Here is a 15,314-nt window from a genome sequence, read left to right on the forward strand (position 1 = left end):
TAAATTCTTAAATATTTGCAATTCTGCTGCAAGTATAAGCTTGGAAAAGCATCTGAATTTTCCTGTCTTCATGCCAAAAATAGTATCAGTTTGTCTCTAGAACTCTTTCTGGCTGAAATACCAGTTCGGAACAGAATATTTAAACTGATAAACCTAAAGACGATTCACATAGTTTTCATTTAACTTAGTCTAAGGGTCCTTATGAAACCATGAAAACTTTAAAATAAAATACAAGAAATGTTTCCATTATAAAAACCGTGGTAAACTTTCTTTAGTTATATTTTAAGTTTAAAAAATATTTTAGTGGAATTTAAAGTACTTGAATTTCTGAGACTTAGGCATACCTGCAACAAATCCTTTTGAATGATAAATGCCATGGGTTGACTGGCACTGCTCTGCAGGGAGGCATTCCTGTAATTATGCCCTTCCAGTCCATTAGCCTTGACTAAATTTTGCCTGTAAATGTCTTATTTCCAGTCATTTGGTTTTTGTACAAAGGCAATTTTCAGCTATTCAGCAGGACTTGTTTATCATACAGATCATGCTGAAAAGTGGAGTAACATAAAAAAAACTTGAGAAGTCTTTGCAAGACATTTCCACTTAGTTTTTTATCAAAATAACCCTTTGATTTAGTTTCCCTAATTTACAGCCAACTGCAGATGATCCAGATTGATTTGTAACAATGATGTATGTAATCTGTTAGTTCTCTTGCTGAATTCCCTGAACGCTGCAGTCATTACTGCTGCAACATCCTTTAACAACATGATACATATTCTCTTTAATATTCAGGATTGAGGTCAGTAATAAATGCACTTTTGCTGAATTTTGAAGGGTTCTAAGTATAGTCCAGTTACCTGATCACTGTGTTTACAGACTCAGTCTTTATGACAAGTCCCTAGTCCAAGTAATCCTCCCTGCTCCCCGCAACCTCTCCTGCCCTCCTCACCCTCCCTCCCCAAGGACCACAGCAGTACTTTTTAAGCTATTTATTTTTAAATCAAGGGCATAAACAGTTCTATTAATACCACTACATGTTCCTTATTGTTTCCCTTCTCTGCATTGGTGGGACTGTGCACACTGGGAACGACTCCATTTTCAGGGTAAATTCTTCAATTCTGGAGGTGAGGAAGGTTTCAGTGTCTGCAGCATAATTCAGGAAAACTCTTACAAATAGACTATTTAAACTTAAAAATGCACTAATGCACACAGTAACAAATGTTAGAAGTAATACTACTTCACTGCATCACTTCCTTAAATAACTTGAAAAACTACCCAGAGAAGCCACTCTAAAACTGTGTCACTTTCTGTTCCTATCAAGGTTTTCAGATGAACCTTAACTTTTAAGATGTCCTTCAACTTCAGTAGCTAATCACAAGTTGTCTGCAATAAAATAAATATTGTATAAAACTTAAAAATATCCAGGAAATATCCTTGAGGACGAGTATAGTAAGTGGTGTAACAGAAGAGGTGTGTTAGGTTACACAATTAAAAAGCTTGTCTGCAAACAAAGAAGAGAGGTGCAACAGCAGGTGGGGCGATCCCAAATTATACCTTGCCCTGGCTGCTTCCAGACCCCTCCCAGAAGAATCATCAGCTCGTCTATGTCCTGTCTCTGCACCCACAAAGGAGCACAGAGGTACAAGGGAGGAACAAGGGGGAACTCCAGTGACCCAGTTACACAGCCCCTGCCCAGTTCCTACCAGCGCTGTCCCAGGAAAACCTCAGCACCATGGCATGGAGACACACGTCTCCACCTCTTTGGGACGTGTTTTTAGCTCTTGGTGGCCCGCAGGTTGTTTGCAGTGTTTAGCTGTCTGCTTGAGCACACAAACGCTGCTGTCGATCGGGACAAGAGGATGACTCTATTTTGTTTACTTCTACCACAACAAAAGTTCACTTACTTTTCACTGTCTAGGCCTAACTTATGCTAACGGCCGCAGTGAATTGTGCTGTTGCAGCTCCGTTGACTGTTCCAACTAGTTGTTGGTTGACTCTACTGGAAGCCTGTGGTGGCATGGTCAGAGAAAGGTGCTGACTTTAGACACCCATATTTAGTAAGACAAATCTTGCTGACTGCTTGAGGGTCTTTATAGTTCTTTCTGTCTACAAAGTGGTAAATTATTTGGCACACTACCCATTTTTTTAATGAGAAAATTCCTGAAATTTATTTCAAACATGTAGATTAAAAATCATCCGTTCAGCAGTTTCACATCACTTGGTATAGGTTAAGTGAAGTCTGAGGTGTGTAACTGATGAAGTTTTAAACATTGAAGTTAGCTATGAGACAGGAAAATGTATCAGTGAAGATTCTATGGAAAAAAGGTCTTATAATTATTTCACAGATGTGTTGGCCTGTGTAATACATTCTGTCTTGGATAAACAAGCATTGTGCAGGTCTGGTTGAGCAGATACTCTGTTGTAAGGCAGTTACTAAATGGGCCTGAATCAGTTGTCCCCCTTTTTGTATATGTGGTATGGGTAGATATTTGTTAATATTAATGGAAAAAGTCTTCATGACTCTTTATCAGCACTTGCCAGAGTTCAGGTTTTATTTTGCAATTGATACTTCTTACAGAATGGTGACAGTGCTGTGACTGGACAACTGTGCCTGGTTGATTGTTGACTCTGGACTCTGAAATCTGGATACCTTGGTTTCTAGGAGACATTTATTGTCTTATTTTTTCCATTAAACCATTGCATTGCATTCCAGAATTGTTTGCTTATAGACATGTGTTTAGTGTCTCTTAATAATATTGCATGTCTTCTATTCCGAAGGAATGCTTTGAATTTACAGTTCTCTTCACAAAGTCAAGTTCACATTCACATAGCTTGAAAGTTATTTATGGTGTCACTTGAGATAAGGAGCTTTTTCTCTTCACAGTAGTTCTGAAGCTCGTTAACATTTTGCTTTTTCTGTTCTCTGCCAATGGATGTGTGACAAAGAGAATGCCCAGTACTGTTTTAGTCCCAATCAGCCACCACTGAAGTAGTACTTTTTGTACTTAAGCAGCTTGAGAATCTTGAATTCCATTCTCTGATTGGCATTCAAGTAAGCTCTGACATTATTTCAAAATGAAAATTAGAAAAAACTTGAAGCTTAAACTTCAGATCTAGCTAGTTTAGACATTTAGAAAAGCCAACTCCAAGTCAGATTGTGTATCACCAGGGAAAGTTCCCTTGGAAAGTCTACCATGAAAGCATACTCTTATCCTTCATCAAAATCATTAAGCCTAGAGGATTACCATTGCAGTGGTCTGTCAGGCAGGCTGAAAGGTATGTTGCTGCTAACCTTCATGATGAATGCAAAAGTGAAGATATACATGCACATTTTTCTTCTTTGCCTTCATGACTGGCATGGCTTGCAGTTTCATTGGTCTTAAGAGCACCAGCAGATTATGCCTGTGAGGCATGAACCTAATAGTATTTGGTCTTTGCAGCCATAAGGATGTCTCTTGAACCTCACTCTGTTTCTGATGCCATTATGGGCTTTGAATTCAGTGCAGTCTGTCACTCCAGGTATGGTGGTGTGCTAGCTGTTATCCCTGTGACTATGAGTGTTTCTGTTCAATAACATAATTTAGTGCTGCACTTTATTTTACAGACTGGCCAGGTACAGAGGTGAACATTTGCTCTGGATGATTTCTCTTGGAAAATAAATCTAGTTATGCAAAGCAGGTGAAATGGAGAATCTGGCATTTTAACAGTAATATTTACTCTCTTTACCTGTTGGGATACTAGATTCATTAAATGCTTTCTCAAGACAGCTCCATATGTAAGATTTCCTCAGACTGGCCTTGCATGCCCCAGTTGTATTAGCATGAAAGGATGAGGTGCATACGTACCTAGTTGCAGAAATGGCACAGCTTTATTTTTCTCTCAAGAGAGTGTCACCTTCCCAAACATTATTCAGAACTAGATATTTGCATCTTCTTTCTTCCTAGAGAGAAGATACTAGCCACATTTGTAACCCTGAGCGATGCTTCTTTCAGGATCTACTAAGTGCATTCCTGTAGGGATTCCCTTTAATGAGGCAGCAGAGCCATTGCAAAGCTTAATGAGCATTCTGTGCTAGTTATTCACATCTGAGTGCCATTGCCTGCTAATGAGGCTGTACTGGAGCCAGCTGGCCTCTTTTGGGAAGTTCTTTCTCCTGTCATCTTGCTGTGAACATAATTGATAGAAAAACATCTGAACCCTGGAAATGGGACTCCCTGTATATTTGTCCTGTTGTTTTATCTGTGGTTGTGACTGCCAGAGGGTTAAGTTCTGTAAATTCAAGGATAGGACTGTAAATTTTTGAATGATCTGAAAAATGTCCCATTCTCTGCCTCATTTCAATTTCAGCTTGCAAAATTGGAAGCTCTGTTTAACCTCTTAAGTTTGATTTCCCATATAAATTGTCATCTTTTTCTGACTTTTTCACCAACTCTGGAAAAGTCCTCCTTTCAGTCCTTGTTAAAGCCCAGGTGGTCTTCACAGTGTCCTTTCAGACTTCTCTAGGTGCTGCAGATGTGATGTCTCAGTTGTAGAATCATTTGTTCTAAGGACACAATAATTACTCCTCAAGACTGTATCCTGTTCAGAGACATGCAGGTATTGTTGAGGACCTTTAATTTGATGATGGTTTTCAGTTCGGTTCCTCTGACAGTCAAATTATTTGCTCCCTCAAATACTGTTCAATTATTTTGCCATCTCTGGGCACGTTTCCATTGGCGTCTTTGTTCTAAAGACAAAGTCTCTCATTCTTTAGCTTTTAGTATTGGAGGCCTCAGGTGAACCCCATGCCATAACAACTTCTGCCAGCAAGGCATTTTAAACAACTGGGGCATGCAATGCCAGCAAGGCATTTTAAACAACATTTAAACAGAAAGGAATGATCACTGTAGAACACCTACACGTTCTGGGCTCTCAAACCAGAAGGACCTGCTGAAACATAGATCTTCCTTACATTTTACCTTCCTTTATTCAGTTTGCACCCTGTTTAGCCTTAGACTGGCACACTTTCTACATCTGGGTGCCAGATAACTACCACTGAGTGTTGGAGTTTGAAGTGGTTATGCAATACAGATTGGCTCATCATTACCCCTCAAAACCTGATCCGTAACCCTTTCCAGCAAAACTTATCCGGAGAAACTGGTTGCCTGAACATAAATTCTGTATTGTCACTTCAGTGCTATAGAACCAAGTCCAGCTCAGGACCAGCTATTTCTTAAAACTAAAGAAGATGGGCGGTAGCACTGCATTCTGGATTTAAACAGGTAGAACTCTTACATGCTCATCTTGAAGAGAATATTAGTCAATATTTCCCTGGCAACTGGAAGGACTGGTTCGTAATAGTGAATCTCCAAGTAGTGTATTTTCATACAGTGATAAGACCAGCTTGAAATTATTTTGTTATTTTCTCACAAGGCATTATTGCTAGTTAAAGGTCTTTTCATTTGGCTGATTTGGTACCACTGAAGTTTTTGTCAGGGTGCTGACTTTACATCTAAGCGTTTTTTTAAATAATGTTTTTTAAAGGAACTTATAAGAGAACAAACTCTTTAGTGTCTAGTGTCTTCGAATGGTCCAGTACTTTTTTCATGCTTGTATTCTAAAGACAAGCATACAAAGTTCATACTTAATAATGTCACAAACTGCAGAGGTCATTTGGTAGAGTTTTTAGTTCCTTAATAATGAGAACTTTTTCTTCTGTAGAGAAATTCCATGCTAATCTTGAGTAAGCATTTCACCTCTTTGCCAGTCATCATAGTATAAAAATACTGTCCTTCTTTTATAAGGCACATATCCTTGAGAACCTTGGTGACATGTCAAGCCAAACTTTACCCCAAATACTTTCAGAGGTGACTATGCTGTTTGTACTTTTTGCATCTACTCAAGAGTTCCCTATATTTTCAGACATACCCAGGCAAATATCTTGAGGGGGTTGCCTCTCCAGTTTCCCTTCAGACACATGTACCTCTTGGGTTTGGGCTTCCCCTAGCCTTCAAGTTCATAAGATGAGCTGAAGCATGTCTCCTAATAAATGTCTTCCTGTGCAAATCTCAGTTTGAGACAGGCAGGTGTTGACTGTCATGTGTTATAACTGCAGGCAGGGTGGCACAAGGTTCTCTGTCAAATGGCAACTGTGTGGTGACTAGTTTGTGGGAAATGGAGCTTGTTTATCAACAGCTATCAACATGACAGCTGGCTGAATATGAGCCAGCAGTGTCCCCAGGTGGCCAAAAAGGCCGACAGCATCCTGGCTTGTAACAGGAATAGTGTGGCCAGCAGGACTAGAGGATTGATTGTACCACTGTACTGAGCACTGGTGAGCCCACACCTCGAATCCTGTGTTCAGTTTTGGGTCCCTCACCATAAGAAAGACATTGAGGTCCTGGAGAGAGTTCAGAGGAGGCAACGAAGCTGGTGAGGGGCCTGGAGCACAAGGGTGATGAGGAGCGGCTGAGGGAACTGGGCCTGTTCAGCCTGGAGAACAGGAGGCTGAGGGGAGACATTATCACTGTCTACAACTACCTGAAAGGAGGTTGTAGCATGGAGGGGGTTGGTCTCTTCTCCCAAGTAGCAAGTGATGGGACAAGAGGAAATGGCCTCAAGTTGCACCAGGGGAGGTTTAAATTGGATATTAGGAAAAATTTATTCACAAAAAGAGTTGTCAGGCATTGGAACAGGCTGCACAGGGAAGAGATGGAGTCACCATCCCTGGAGGTGTTTAAAAGGCATTTAGATGAGGTTCTTAGGGACATGGTTTAGTGCTAGAGTTAGGTGATGGTTGCACTTGATGGTGCTGAGGTTCTATGGTTCTAGTTTACTTCAGACCTCCAGCTCTTCAGGAGCTGATCAGGTTTGTACTTCTCACGGTCTAGCATCTGACACAATAATATTTTGGAAGTGGGATAAATCTGTTTGACTTTTCACATGAAAGGAAATGTTTGATACTTTTTCTTCAGAGTACTGTCACTGCCCATACTGTCTCAAATATGTCCCTAATGGCACAGTTAACTGTGCTTTAATACTTCAGTAAGAAGAATTTTGGTTCAGGTAATGGTAATTCTGATGCCGGTGCCTTATAGTTCAGTTGGCATAACCTACAGAATGGTCGTGCTGAGAACTTCTGTTTCTTTAGTTACAATTCTGAGATTTCTGTTTCTTCCTTACCTGTCAAAGCCAGTGTCATGATCATTTGTTCTTGAAACATTTTACCATGTAAGGTCAATATCACCCTGATCACTACATTATTTCTGCTACTGCTACCAAATTCTAAACACTTCTGAATCGTCAAGAAGTACTGTTCAAAAGAAAAGATTCAGCTTTTCCATATTTTGAAAACCTGATATTTCATTTGCCATATCCCATTGCTACAGAGGGTAAAATGGGTAATTTTCAGTCATGAGCTGTTGAAGCTTTAAAACCAGATGATTTTAGGATGCTGATAAAACTATGTTTTTCTGTTATTTGAAGAAAATTCTCCTGTTTGGTCTTAACTGTACTTTGTATGTCACACTGCATTAAATGGAAGAGTGCCATAAGCCTTTTATGTATTTAAATCATCATTTAAAATTTCACACCAAAAACTTGAATAGTTCCCATATCTCCTGTTTTCCTTGTGACATTCAAACTTGCTGTGTAGCACTGAGGAGGTGCAGGAGAGCAGTCACCTGTCCCCAGATGACTGCAGCAGTATAGGAGCATCATTCCCTGATGTATTCTGCATAGACGTAAACATCAACTTCTAAACAAGAGTTTCATTGAGCTTGCATAAATTTGCATCAGTATTTGTTCCTCTGTTACTAATTTCTAAACTTTTATCTGCTTTTAAAACTGTTTTCCCAGCAGTTCTTTGTTATGCCACAGTCTTGCTAAACTTATTTAAAGTTGTAGAGCACTGTAAAAATTTCAGAAATTTTAAGGAAACTAATAAATGATATAAGAACAACAGTAAATGTTTACATTAATGTTTTGTTGTAACAAAAGAACAGGAGTGCCCTCTAGTTCTCTTAGAAAAACCTAAAAAATATAATCGATTTGAAAATTTGTAACCTCATCTGGGTGTTCCTGCTCCGGCAGAGGGATTGGACTGGATGATCTTTTGAGGTCCCTTCCAATCCCTAACAATCTGTGATTCTGTGATAATGTTACCTTAATGTCTTATTGGAAAGTAATTTTATTCAAATAATTAATTATTTTCAAGAAAGATGTGAAGAAATAAAGAACTAGAAATAAAATGAGCATAAGCAGTCACATTAGTTTTGAAGAAAAAAAATCTAGAAGGAATTGCCAAGGTGTGTGCTAATGGACATGCTGATAGACATTAGGATATTACAGAACTACTCATTTATAGTATGGCATCATGCAAAAAGTTGCATCTAAGTATTTGTACTTCCCCTGCCACCCTCCCCTGCCCCCCGAAGTCTGCCCCTGAATACTATCAGATTATGTGTGGCTTTTCTGTTCCTCTGTTGGTTTCTATGCTAAGGATCTGTTTTGTGTTTTCAGGTGTTGCAGCAGCATGTATTTAATTGCTGGGTGTGAACTATAATTCGTTTTGCGGCTATGGTATCTGATGTGAGATTATGTGTTGTCTTACATATTTCAGAATAAATATTGTCAAATAAGGCCGGTGTATAGTTTTAAATATATTTTAGATATTTTGTTTAAGGAAAATTTGCAAAAGAATGCTTTTCACAAATAACTAAGTTATAGAATCATCTCTCAACAAAATGAGAATGGGAGGGTGGAAAATAGAATGTCTGATATTCTCATATCAACCCATTTAAACTTTTTATGCTATTTCCTTTAAAACTGAAACTGATTTGTTTCTTGCTAGTTCAAATAAATATACAACTCATTTAACAATTCCCTTTGGATGAACCAACTTTTTTACACAGGACAAGTGACAGAAGAGGGAAACTGTGTAGCAATGCCATCAGTTTTGTGACTTGAAAGCGCACCTTGTGTTTATCTGTGTCAGCTGTAACTTTCATAAATGATACTAAGGAACTGAGTTGATGAAGATGTATTTTCTTGCAGGGGAATTCCTGGGAAGAAATGTGGAACAGTCATAGTAACAGCAGAGGAACTGGGCTGTTGCCGAGTAAGTGTGTGTTCATTGCTTTCTGAAAAGTAAAATAAAAATGCTCTTCTGATTTATATTGCAACAGATTGCCAAAGGTATAAGGTATAATTTTGCATTTTGCGATATGTGTAAGAAGTTAAGATAATTTTTTCCTGTCAGTTACTCTTAGTTTTAGATGGCTGAAGCGGAAAACAATACAAAGCTTAAAGATTTTGATTCTTAAATGAGTTTTAAATCTAGTCTTTATTTCCCCAAGTAATAAATCACATTTTAATCTCTTAGTGTCAAAATTTTAACAAAGATTCATTTGTTTCAACCATGGAATTATGTTTCCATTATGGAACATTGACATTGCATGAATATCAAAGCACATTTTTGGATTTTTATCCTTATAATTAAAAGGATTTATGCTAATAGTGAGTTGTCATTTAAAAAAATATGAAAATAATGTTTATTGAAAAAAATTAGTAAAGTATTTCAAATAATTGCCATAAGAGTTTAAACAGTAGAAAGTGCCTTATTAGTGGCATATGCCTACTTATTTAATAGAAAACAGAAGAATATGGGGGGTGTAGGGAGTGGACCAGCAGTGGGGAATTTGACTGGTTAAAGGGAGAGACATGGTGTGGCCATGACCTTCCCTGAGTGTCTTATTTTCTTAATTTCATTAAATATTTAAATTAAAAAGAAATCCTTAATTTTGTGCCTTATTTCCAGATTAGTCAAGTTTGTATTATTTCTCTGCAGAACTGGTGTATTTGAATAGCACACAGGCTCAAATCTTCTTTGCCTTTTCCAGACAACCTGCCAGTCCTGCACAGTTATGTTAACAGGGTGCACCAGCTCAGGCTCCTTGAACTCCCACATAGCAGGAGGAAGTTCCCATGTTACTAGTACAAATGAATAAGTATGGTCATGGAAAAGACCTGTCTTTCCCTTCTGTTTTACATCGGGTGAAACTTTTGTACGTAGTACATGATCAAAATGTTCACGCTTTTCATCAGATGACAAAATAGATACATCACTGACTGCTTTCCTACAGAAATTGTGTCTCTACATTCCTTAAGAAATTAAGCTCCTACCATTCTTAAGAGACATTTGCCATCACCCCAAGCATCTATTTATGACCTTTAAAAAGTCCAAAGCCAATTTTTTCCTGATATTCCAGGTTTGTCCTCCAAGACCAGAATTTGTATCCCAGTTGTAACAAACTATTTAAAAGTCATAAATACGTCATTAAATCTGTAATCAGAGGGATTTTTTTCTTTCCTTTTTGATGAAGACAAATGCTAGGTGGCTTCCAAGGCTTTTGTGTTCTTCTAGATTCACCCCATTCAAATTTTACATCTGTGATGAGTAGTTCAAAATCACTGAAGGGAGCTTGCAAAGAATTTGGGATTCAGTGCCTTTGTCTTGCACTCTCTTTTGCATTCTCTGTCATGCTCTTTCATGTGTGCACTCTCTTACTCTCTTGTGCTTTCTCAGCAGCTGTTGCATACTTTGTCTGTGATATTTTCCTGCTTAAGGTTATTCAGTATTTGGATTAATTCTTATCTGATCTTCTGAGATTTTTTTGGCCAAGATTTTTGTGATCACTGAATTGCTGAGGTTGGAAGAGACCTTGGGAAATCATCTAGTCCAACCTACCTGCTCCTCTTAGAGCAGGTTACTCAGCGCTCTGTGCAGTCAGGTTTTGAGAATGTCCAAGGAGACTCCACAGTCTCAGTGTTTCAGCGCAGGCACAGTAAAAAGGTTTTTTTCTTGTATTTAAATGGAATTTCCTGTATTTCAACTTGTACCCATTACTACTTGTTCTTCCACTGGATACCACTAAGCAGAGTCTGTTTACTCCTTGCCATTGGATATTTTTACAAACTGGTAAAATCCCACTGAGCCTTCTCTTCTCCAGGCTAAATAATTACAACTCTCTCAGCCTCTCCTCATATGAGAGACAGACCAATCTCTTCAACATTTCAGTGACTCTTTCACTGGTACCGCTCCAATATGTCCACGTCTGTCTTGTATTGGGAGCCCAGAACGTAGCACAGTCTTCCAGGAGTGGCCTCACCAGTGTTGAGTCACCTCCTCCGGCTTCTGCCAGTGCTCTTCCTAATGCAGCCCAGGAGGCTCTTCGGCTGCCTTTGCTGCCAAGGGCACATCAGTCAACTCAGTGTCAACCAAGACCCCCCAGTCTTTTTCTGCAAAGCTGCTTTCCAGCTGTTTGGCCTGCAGCCTCTACTGGTCCATGAGGTTGTTCCCCTCCAAGTGCAATACTTGGCATTTTCCTCTGAACTCCATGAAGTTCATGTTGGCTTATTTTTCCAGACTATAAAGGTGGCTCTGAATGGCAGCATGGCCATCTGGTGTATAAGGCGCTACTTCTAGTTTTGTATCATTTGCAAACTTTCTGAGGATCTACTCTGTCCCATTATCCAGGTCATTATTGAAGAGGCTAAATATTATTGGCCCCATTTTTGATACCTGGGGTACACCACTGGTCTCCAGCTGGATTTTGTGGCACTGATCATGTCCTTTTCAAGCCCAACAGCCAGTTTTCATTCCACCTGACTGTCTGGTTGTCTAGACTGTAATTAATCAGTTTGGAAAAAAGGTTATTACAGGAGACAATGTGTAAGGCCATGCTAAGGTCAAGATAAACAACAGCTACTAGTCTTCCCTCCATCCACTGAGACACCGTATCATGAGGAAAGGCTTCAGGTTGATCAGGCATGGGTTTCCCCTTTGTAAATCCATGCTGATGACTCTCAGCCACTTTCTTGTTTTTCATGTGTTTGGAAATGTTGTCCGGGATTATTTGCCGCATCATCTTCTCAGGGATTGAGGAATGAATGTAGAGGGCATCCAGAAGGCAGATTCCCTCATCTATTTTGTTTTCTGTTTATATGGTTTTTTTTTTTTTTTTAGTTTAGTGTAGTAAAATGCATGTTGTAGGTAATTTTTCTGTATTACCCATTTCAGGATTCTGTTTTAATGCAATTTTGTGCGAACAAACTAGACAAGAAGGACTTCTTTGGGAAATCTGATCCTTTCCTTGTATTTCATCGAAGCAATGAAGATGGCAGGTAGGTGCCTGTTAAGTATTTCTCATGATAAACAGTAGGCAATTTGTTTGAAGATCGTGATATAGTTATCATTTCTTTATATTTGTCAGATTAAGCTGCGTTTCTTTTGTGTTTGTTGGATTTAAGTATATTATATCATGCAGTATAGGAATAAAACTATTGTAACAGATTGAAGATTACATCTCAGGGTTTTAAGAGTTGAATGTATGATAAATATTGAGCACTGAAAAATAATTTTAATTAAAATAGTTAAATAATGTTACTTTTGCTAAGATATGGCATGCCTTTAAAGAGAATTCTCAAGAATATGTGAATGCTTAGAAATGGTTTTAGGCAAAAACATACTGCAAATTTGAAACTATCTTTTATCTTTTTGACAGAGTCCTAGAAAATAGAATTCAAAATACCTTAAATAGATAGATATATTTTTTTTTGCAAGTGGTTGTTTGCTGCATTCAGGCTTGAATTTCTTAAAGTAGGTTAATCTCTCCTGTTCTGCTGCTAAGGCTTGACATGCTAACTTCTGGTCAACACACTGCTTATGTGGGGGTCTACTGGCAGGTTAAGTTTTCCTGGAAACTGATAGTCCTCACATAGAATATTGTATGAGCCCAAAGGCCAGACATCTGTGATATTTGGCCAGTTGTGGTCAGCAGTCCTGACTCTCCCCTTCCAGCTTCTTGTGCACCTGGCTGTAAAAGTCCTTGACTGCTTAACAACAAACAAAACATCAGTGTGTTATCAATGTTATTTTCATTCTAAATGCAAAACACAGCACTGTACCAGCTACTAGGAAGAAAATTAACTCTGTCTCAGCTGAAACCAGGACACCTATGTGTGGTGTGTGTCTGTTCCCTGTTCCCTTGTAGAAGTTTTGGGTAAAAACATTTTAGGTTTAGAGTTGTTTAGCACCCTAGTCTAATATTTCTCAAGCAGATTGGTTCTCTTCAGTCCTCCCTTCTCTCTGATTTCTCTGCATTTCTTTTTTTCTTAAGTTTTGTATGGACATTGTACGAGTGACTACAGGTTACAGCTCTTTTAATTCCATGTTTGATGACATACACGCAGAAAGCAAATAAATACAAAACATATATATTTTCTTTTAATTACAGTTTTACAATCTGCCACAAAACAGAAGTTGTAAAAAATACATTAAATCCAGTGTGGCAGGCATTCAAGATTTCTGTCAGAGCACTGTGTAATGGAGACTACGACCGGTAAGCTTTCCTAGCATATATGATTTTTTTCCTCCTAGCTCATGTATTCTTTTGTGTGTCAGTTTTTTATGCAATTCACTCCCTGAAGCTATTTAGGTAATTTAATCAGCATTTTGAAAGGATAATATGTGTTCAAAGTCATTCATCATGTTAAAGAATTTAGAAAAATACAGCCAATATGCTAAATCTGCAAGAAATGTTCATGGTGATTTCTGGAAAAACAAATATTTGCTCTCCATGGTGTCATTAAGAAACAGAATGTACTTGTCTGGGTATTTCAAAGGTAAAAGTTTGAATGCCTTGTAACCTCTAAGCATCTGTTGAGATTGGTATGATCTTATATAAGTTAGTTTATCTTTTTAATTAAAATAAAAAGATATTTAGCATTGCATTCTTCTAACTGTGAACTAACGTTTCAATCAGCAGAAGCCAAATCCTTTGGTGAAACATTGCTGCATGTAGAGAAATTAAGACTTTGCTCAAATTGATAATTTTTCTATGAGGGTGTCTTTGAAACAATCTTTAATTTGGAGTTTAAATAGTTACTTTTCTACCTCAGTTTTTAGTTTCAGATTCCATGTATGTGTTTACCATCCATTCATGTACATTTTATGTTACTATAGTATGCAATTTTGCCATGTCATAACTCTAGCGCCTTACTTTATCAGGCTAATTATGGAGTGAAATGCATACACTAAAATTATTTTAATCAATTACCATGAAAGCTTAGTCTTGTGGGGAGACATTCCTTGAACTTGTAATTTACTGGCTAATGCCAGGGGATAAACAAACCAGCTCTTGAATCAACTGACTGGATCTCAGTAATCAATCTGAAGAACCAGGAGAGTAAATTTTATATTTGCTAAGCTAAGCAGAATGCTTTCACAGTGATAAGCTTAAAGCTTTGTCTTTATAAGCTGCTTAATAAAAAGTCAAAAGATAATTGCCTTGTGATTTTTTTTGTTTTCCTAGGAGAGTGGTATTTTTTAGTCATTTGGGGAGGGGGAGGAGGAATGGCCATTTTTACTCTTTTCTAAAGGATCTTAGCCTCTTTATTTGATCTGTCATACTCTTTCGGTACTTGATGTCATGTTCCTTCAAACCAGAAGGAAAAAGGGTTCTCCTATGTTGCCAATACTCTTCTTATGAAGTATTTGATACAGTTGTCGTTAGCCACAGTGGTTACTCTTTCAATTAGATTCAAAAAACCCAGCAATTTCATAATAAGTACATTCTAATCAAATAGAATTTTTAACTTGAATATGGGTTCATGTGCATAATGCATAAGCAAAATAGTGCACATGAAACTAGTCTCTGGACGCGGCTGTATTTATCATATTAAAGAAAAGAGGTTTTCTTAATAATTAAAAAAGATATTGTGGTAGAGGCATACTGAAAGAACTCCAGCATTCCAAAGGAGAATTAAGAAGTATAATAGTGTGCTTCAAATTACTGTGTAACTACTGTTTTCTCACGTTGAATTTACTTTGAATGCTTTCAACGTTACGTGTTCAGTGAATGCCTTAGAAATAAAAGGCTCCATGGAACTTCGGAATCCTGCTAAACAAAAATCATGTATCAAATCAAGAAATACTCATTAGCTGTCAGATTCAAATTAGTACCTGCTAATAGACCACAAAGAGCATCTAAAGTCTGGGTTTGTTTGTTTTGTTTTGTTATTTGAAAACTTTTCTTTCTAAAGGTAAGGATTAGATTCCTAAGCTCAGCGTGGTAATACATAAAAACACAGACCTTAAAAGTCTCTTTCAGATAAGGAGAGTTTCACAGATCAAATTGTGGTGCTCTGGATTCTGTCTTAGATGTGAAAGGTGGAAATAATGTCATTAGTAAGGATATGTCACAATAAACATTCATTCTAGTTTTGGGGAGAGTAAATCTTCAGTTAGTGAATGCTTCTGAGTGAGCTCTGTCTACAGT

The 15,314-nt window shown here is 37.9% G+C and overlaps 1 protein-coding gene across 1 annotated transcript in view; it reads left to right on the top strand.

Moving 5' to 3' along the window:
• The window catches only part of CPNE8 (copine 8), a 101,439-nt gene that overhangs the window by 37,888 nt on the left and 48,237 nt on the right, over window positions 1-15,314 (top strand). Inside the window, exons 7-9 of the mRNA XM_082063450.1 lie at window positions 9,031-9,094; window positions 12,056-12,159; window positions 13,272-13,376. Coding sequence (XP_081919576.1) covers window positions 9,031-9,094; window positions 12,056-12,159; window positions 13,272-13,376 — 273 coding nt within the window. The remainder of the gene's footprint in view (window positions 1-9,030; window positions 9,095-12,055; window positions 12,160-13,271; window positions 13,377-15,314) is intronic.

Source organism: Streptopelia decaocto (genome assembly GCF_964273445.1).
Source record: "Streptopelia decaocto genome assembly, chromosome: 1".
Taxonomy (NCBI): Eukaryota; Metazoa; Chordata; class Aves; order Columbiformes; family Columbidae; genus Streptopelia; species Streptopelia decaocto.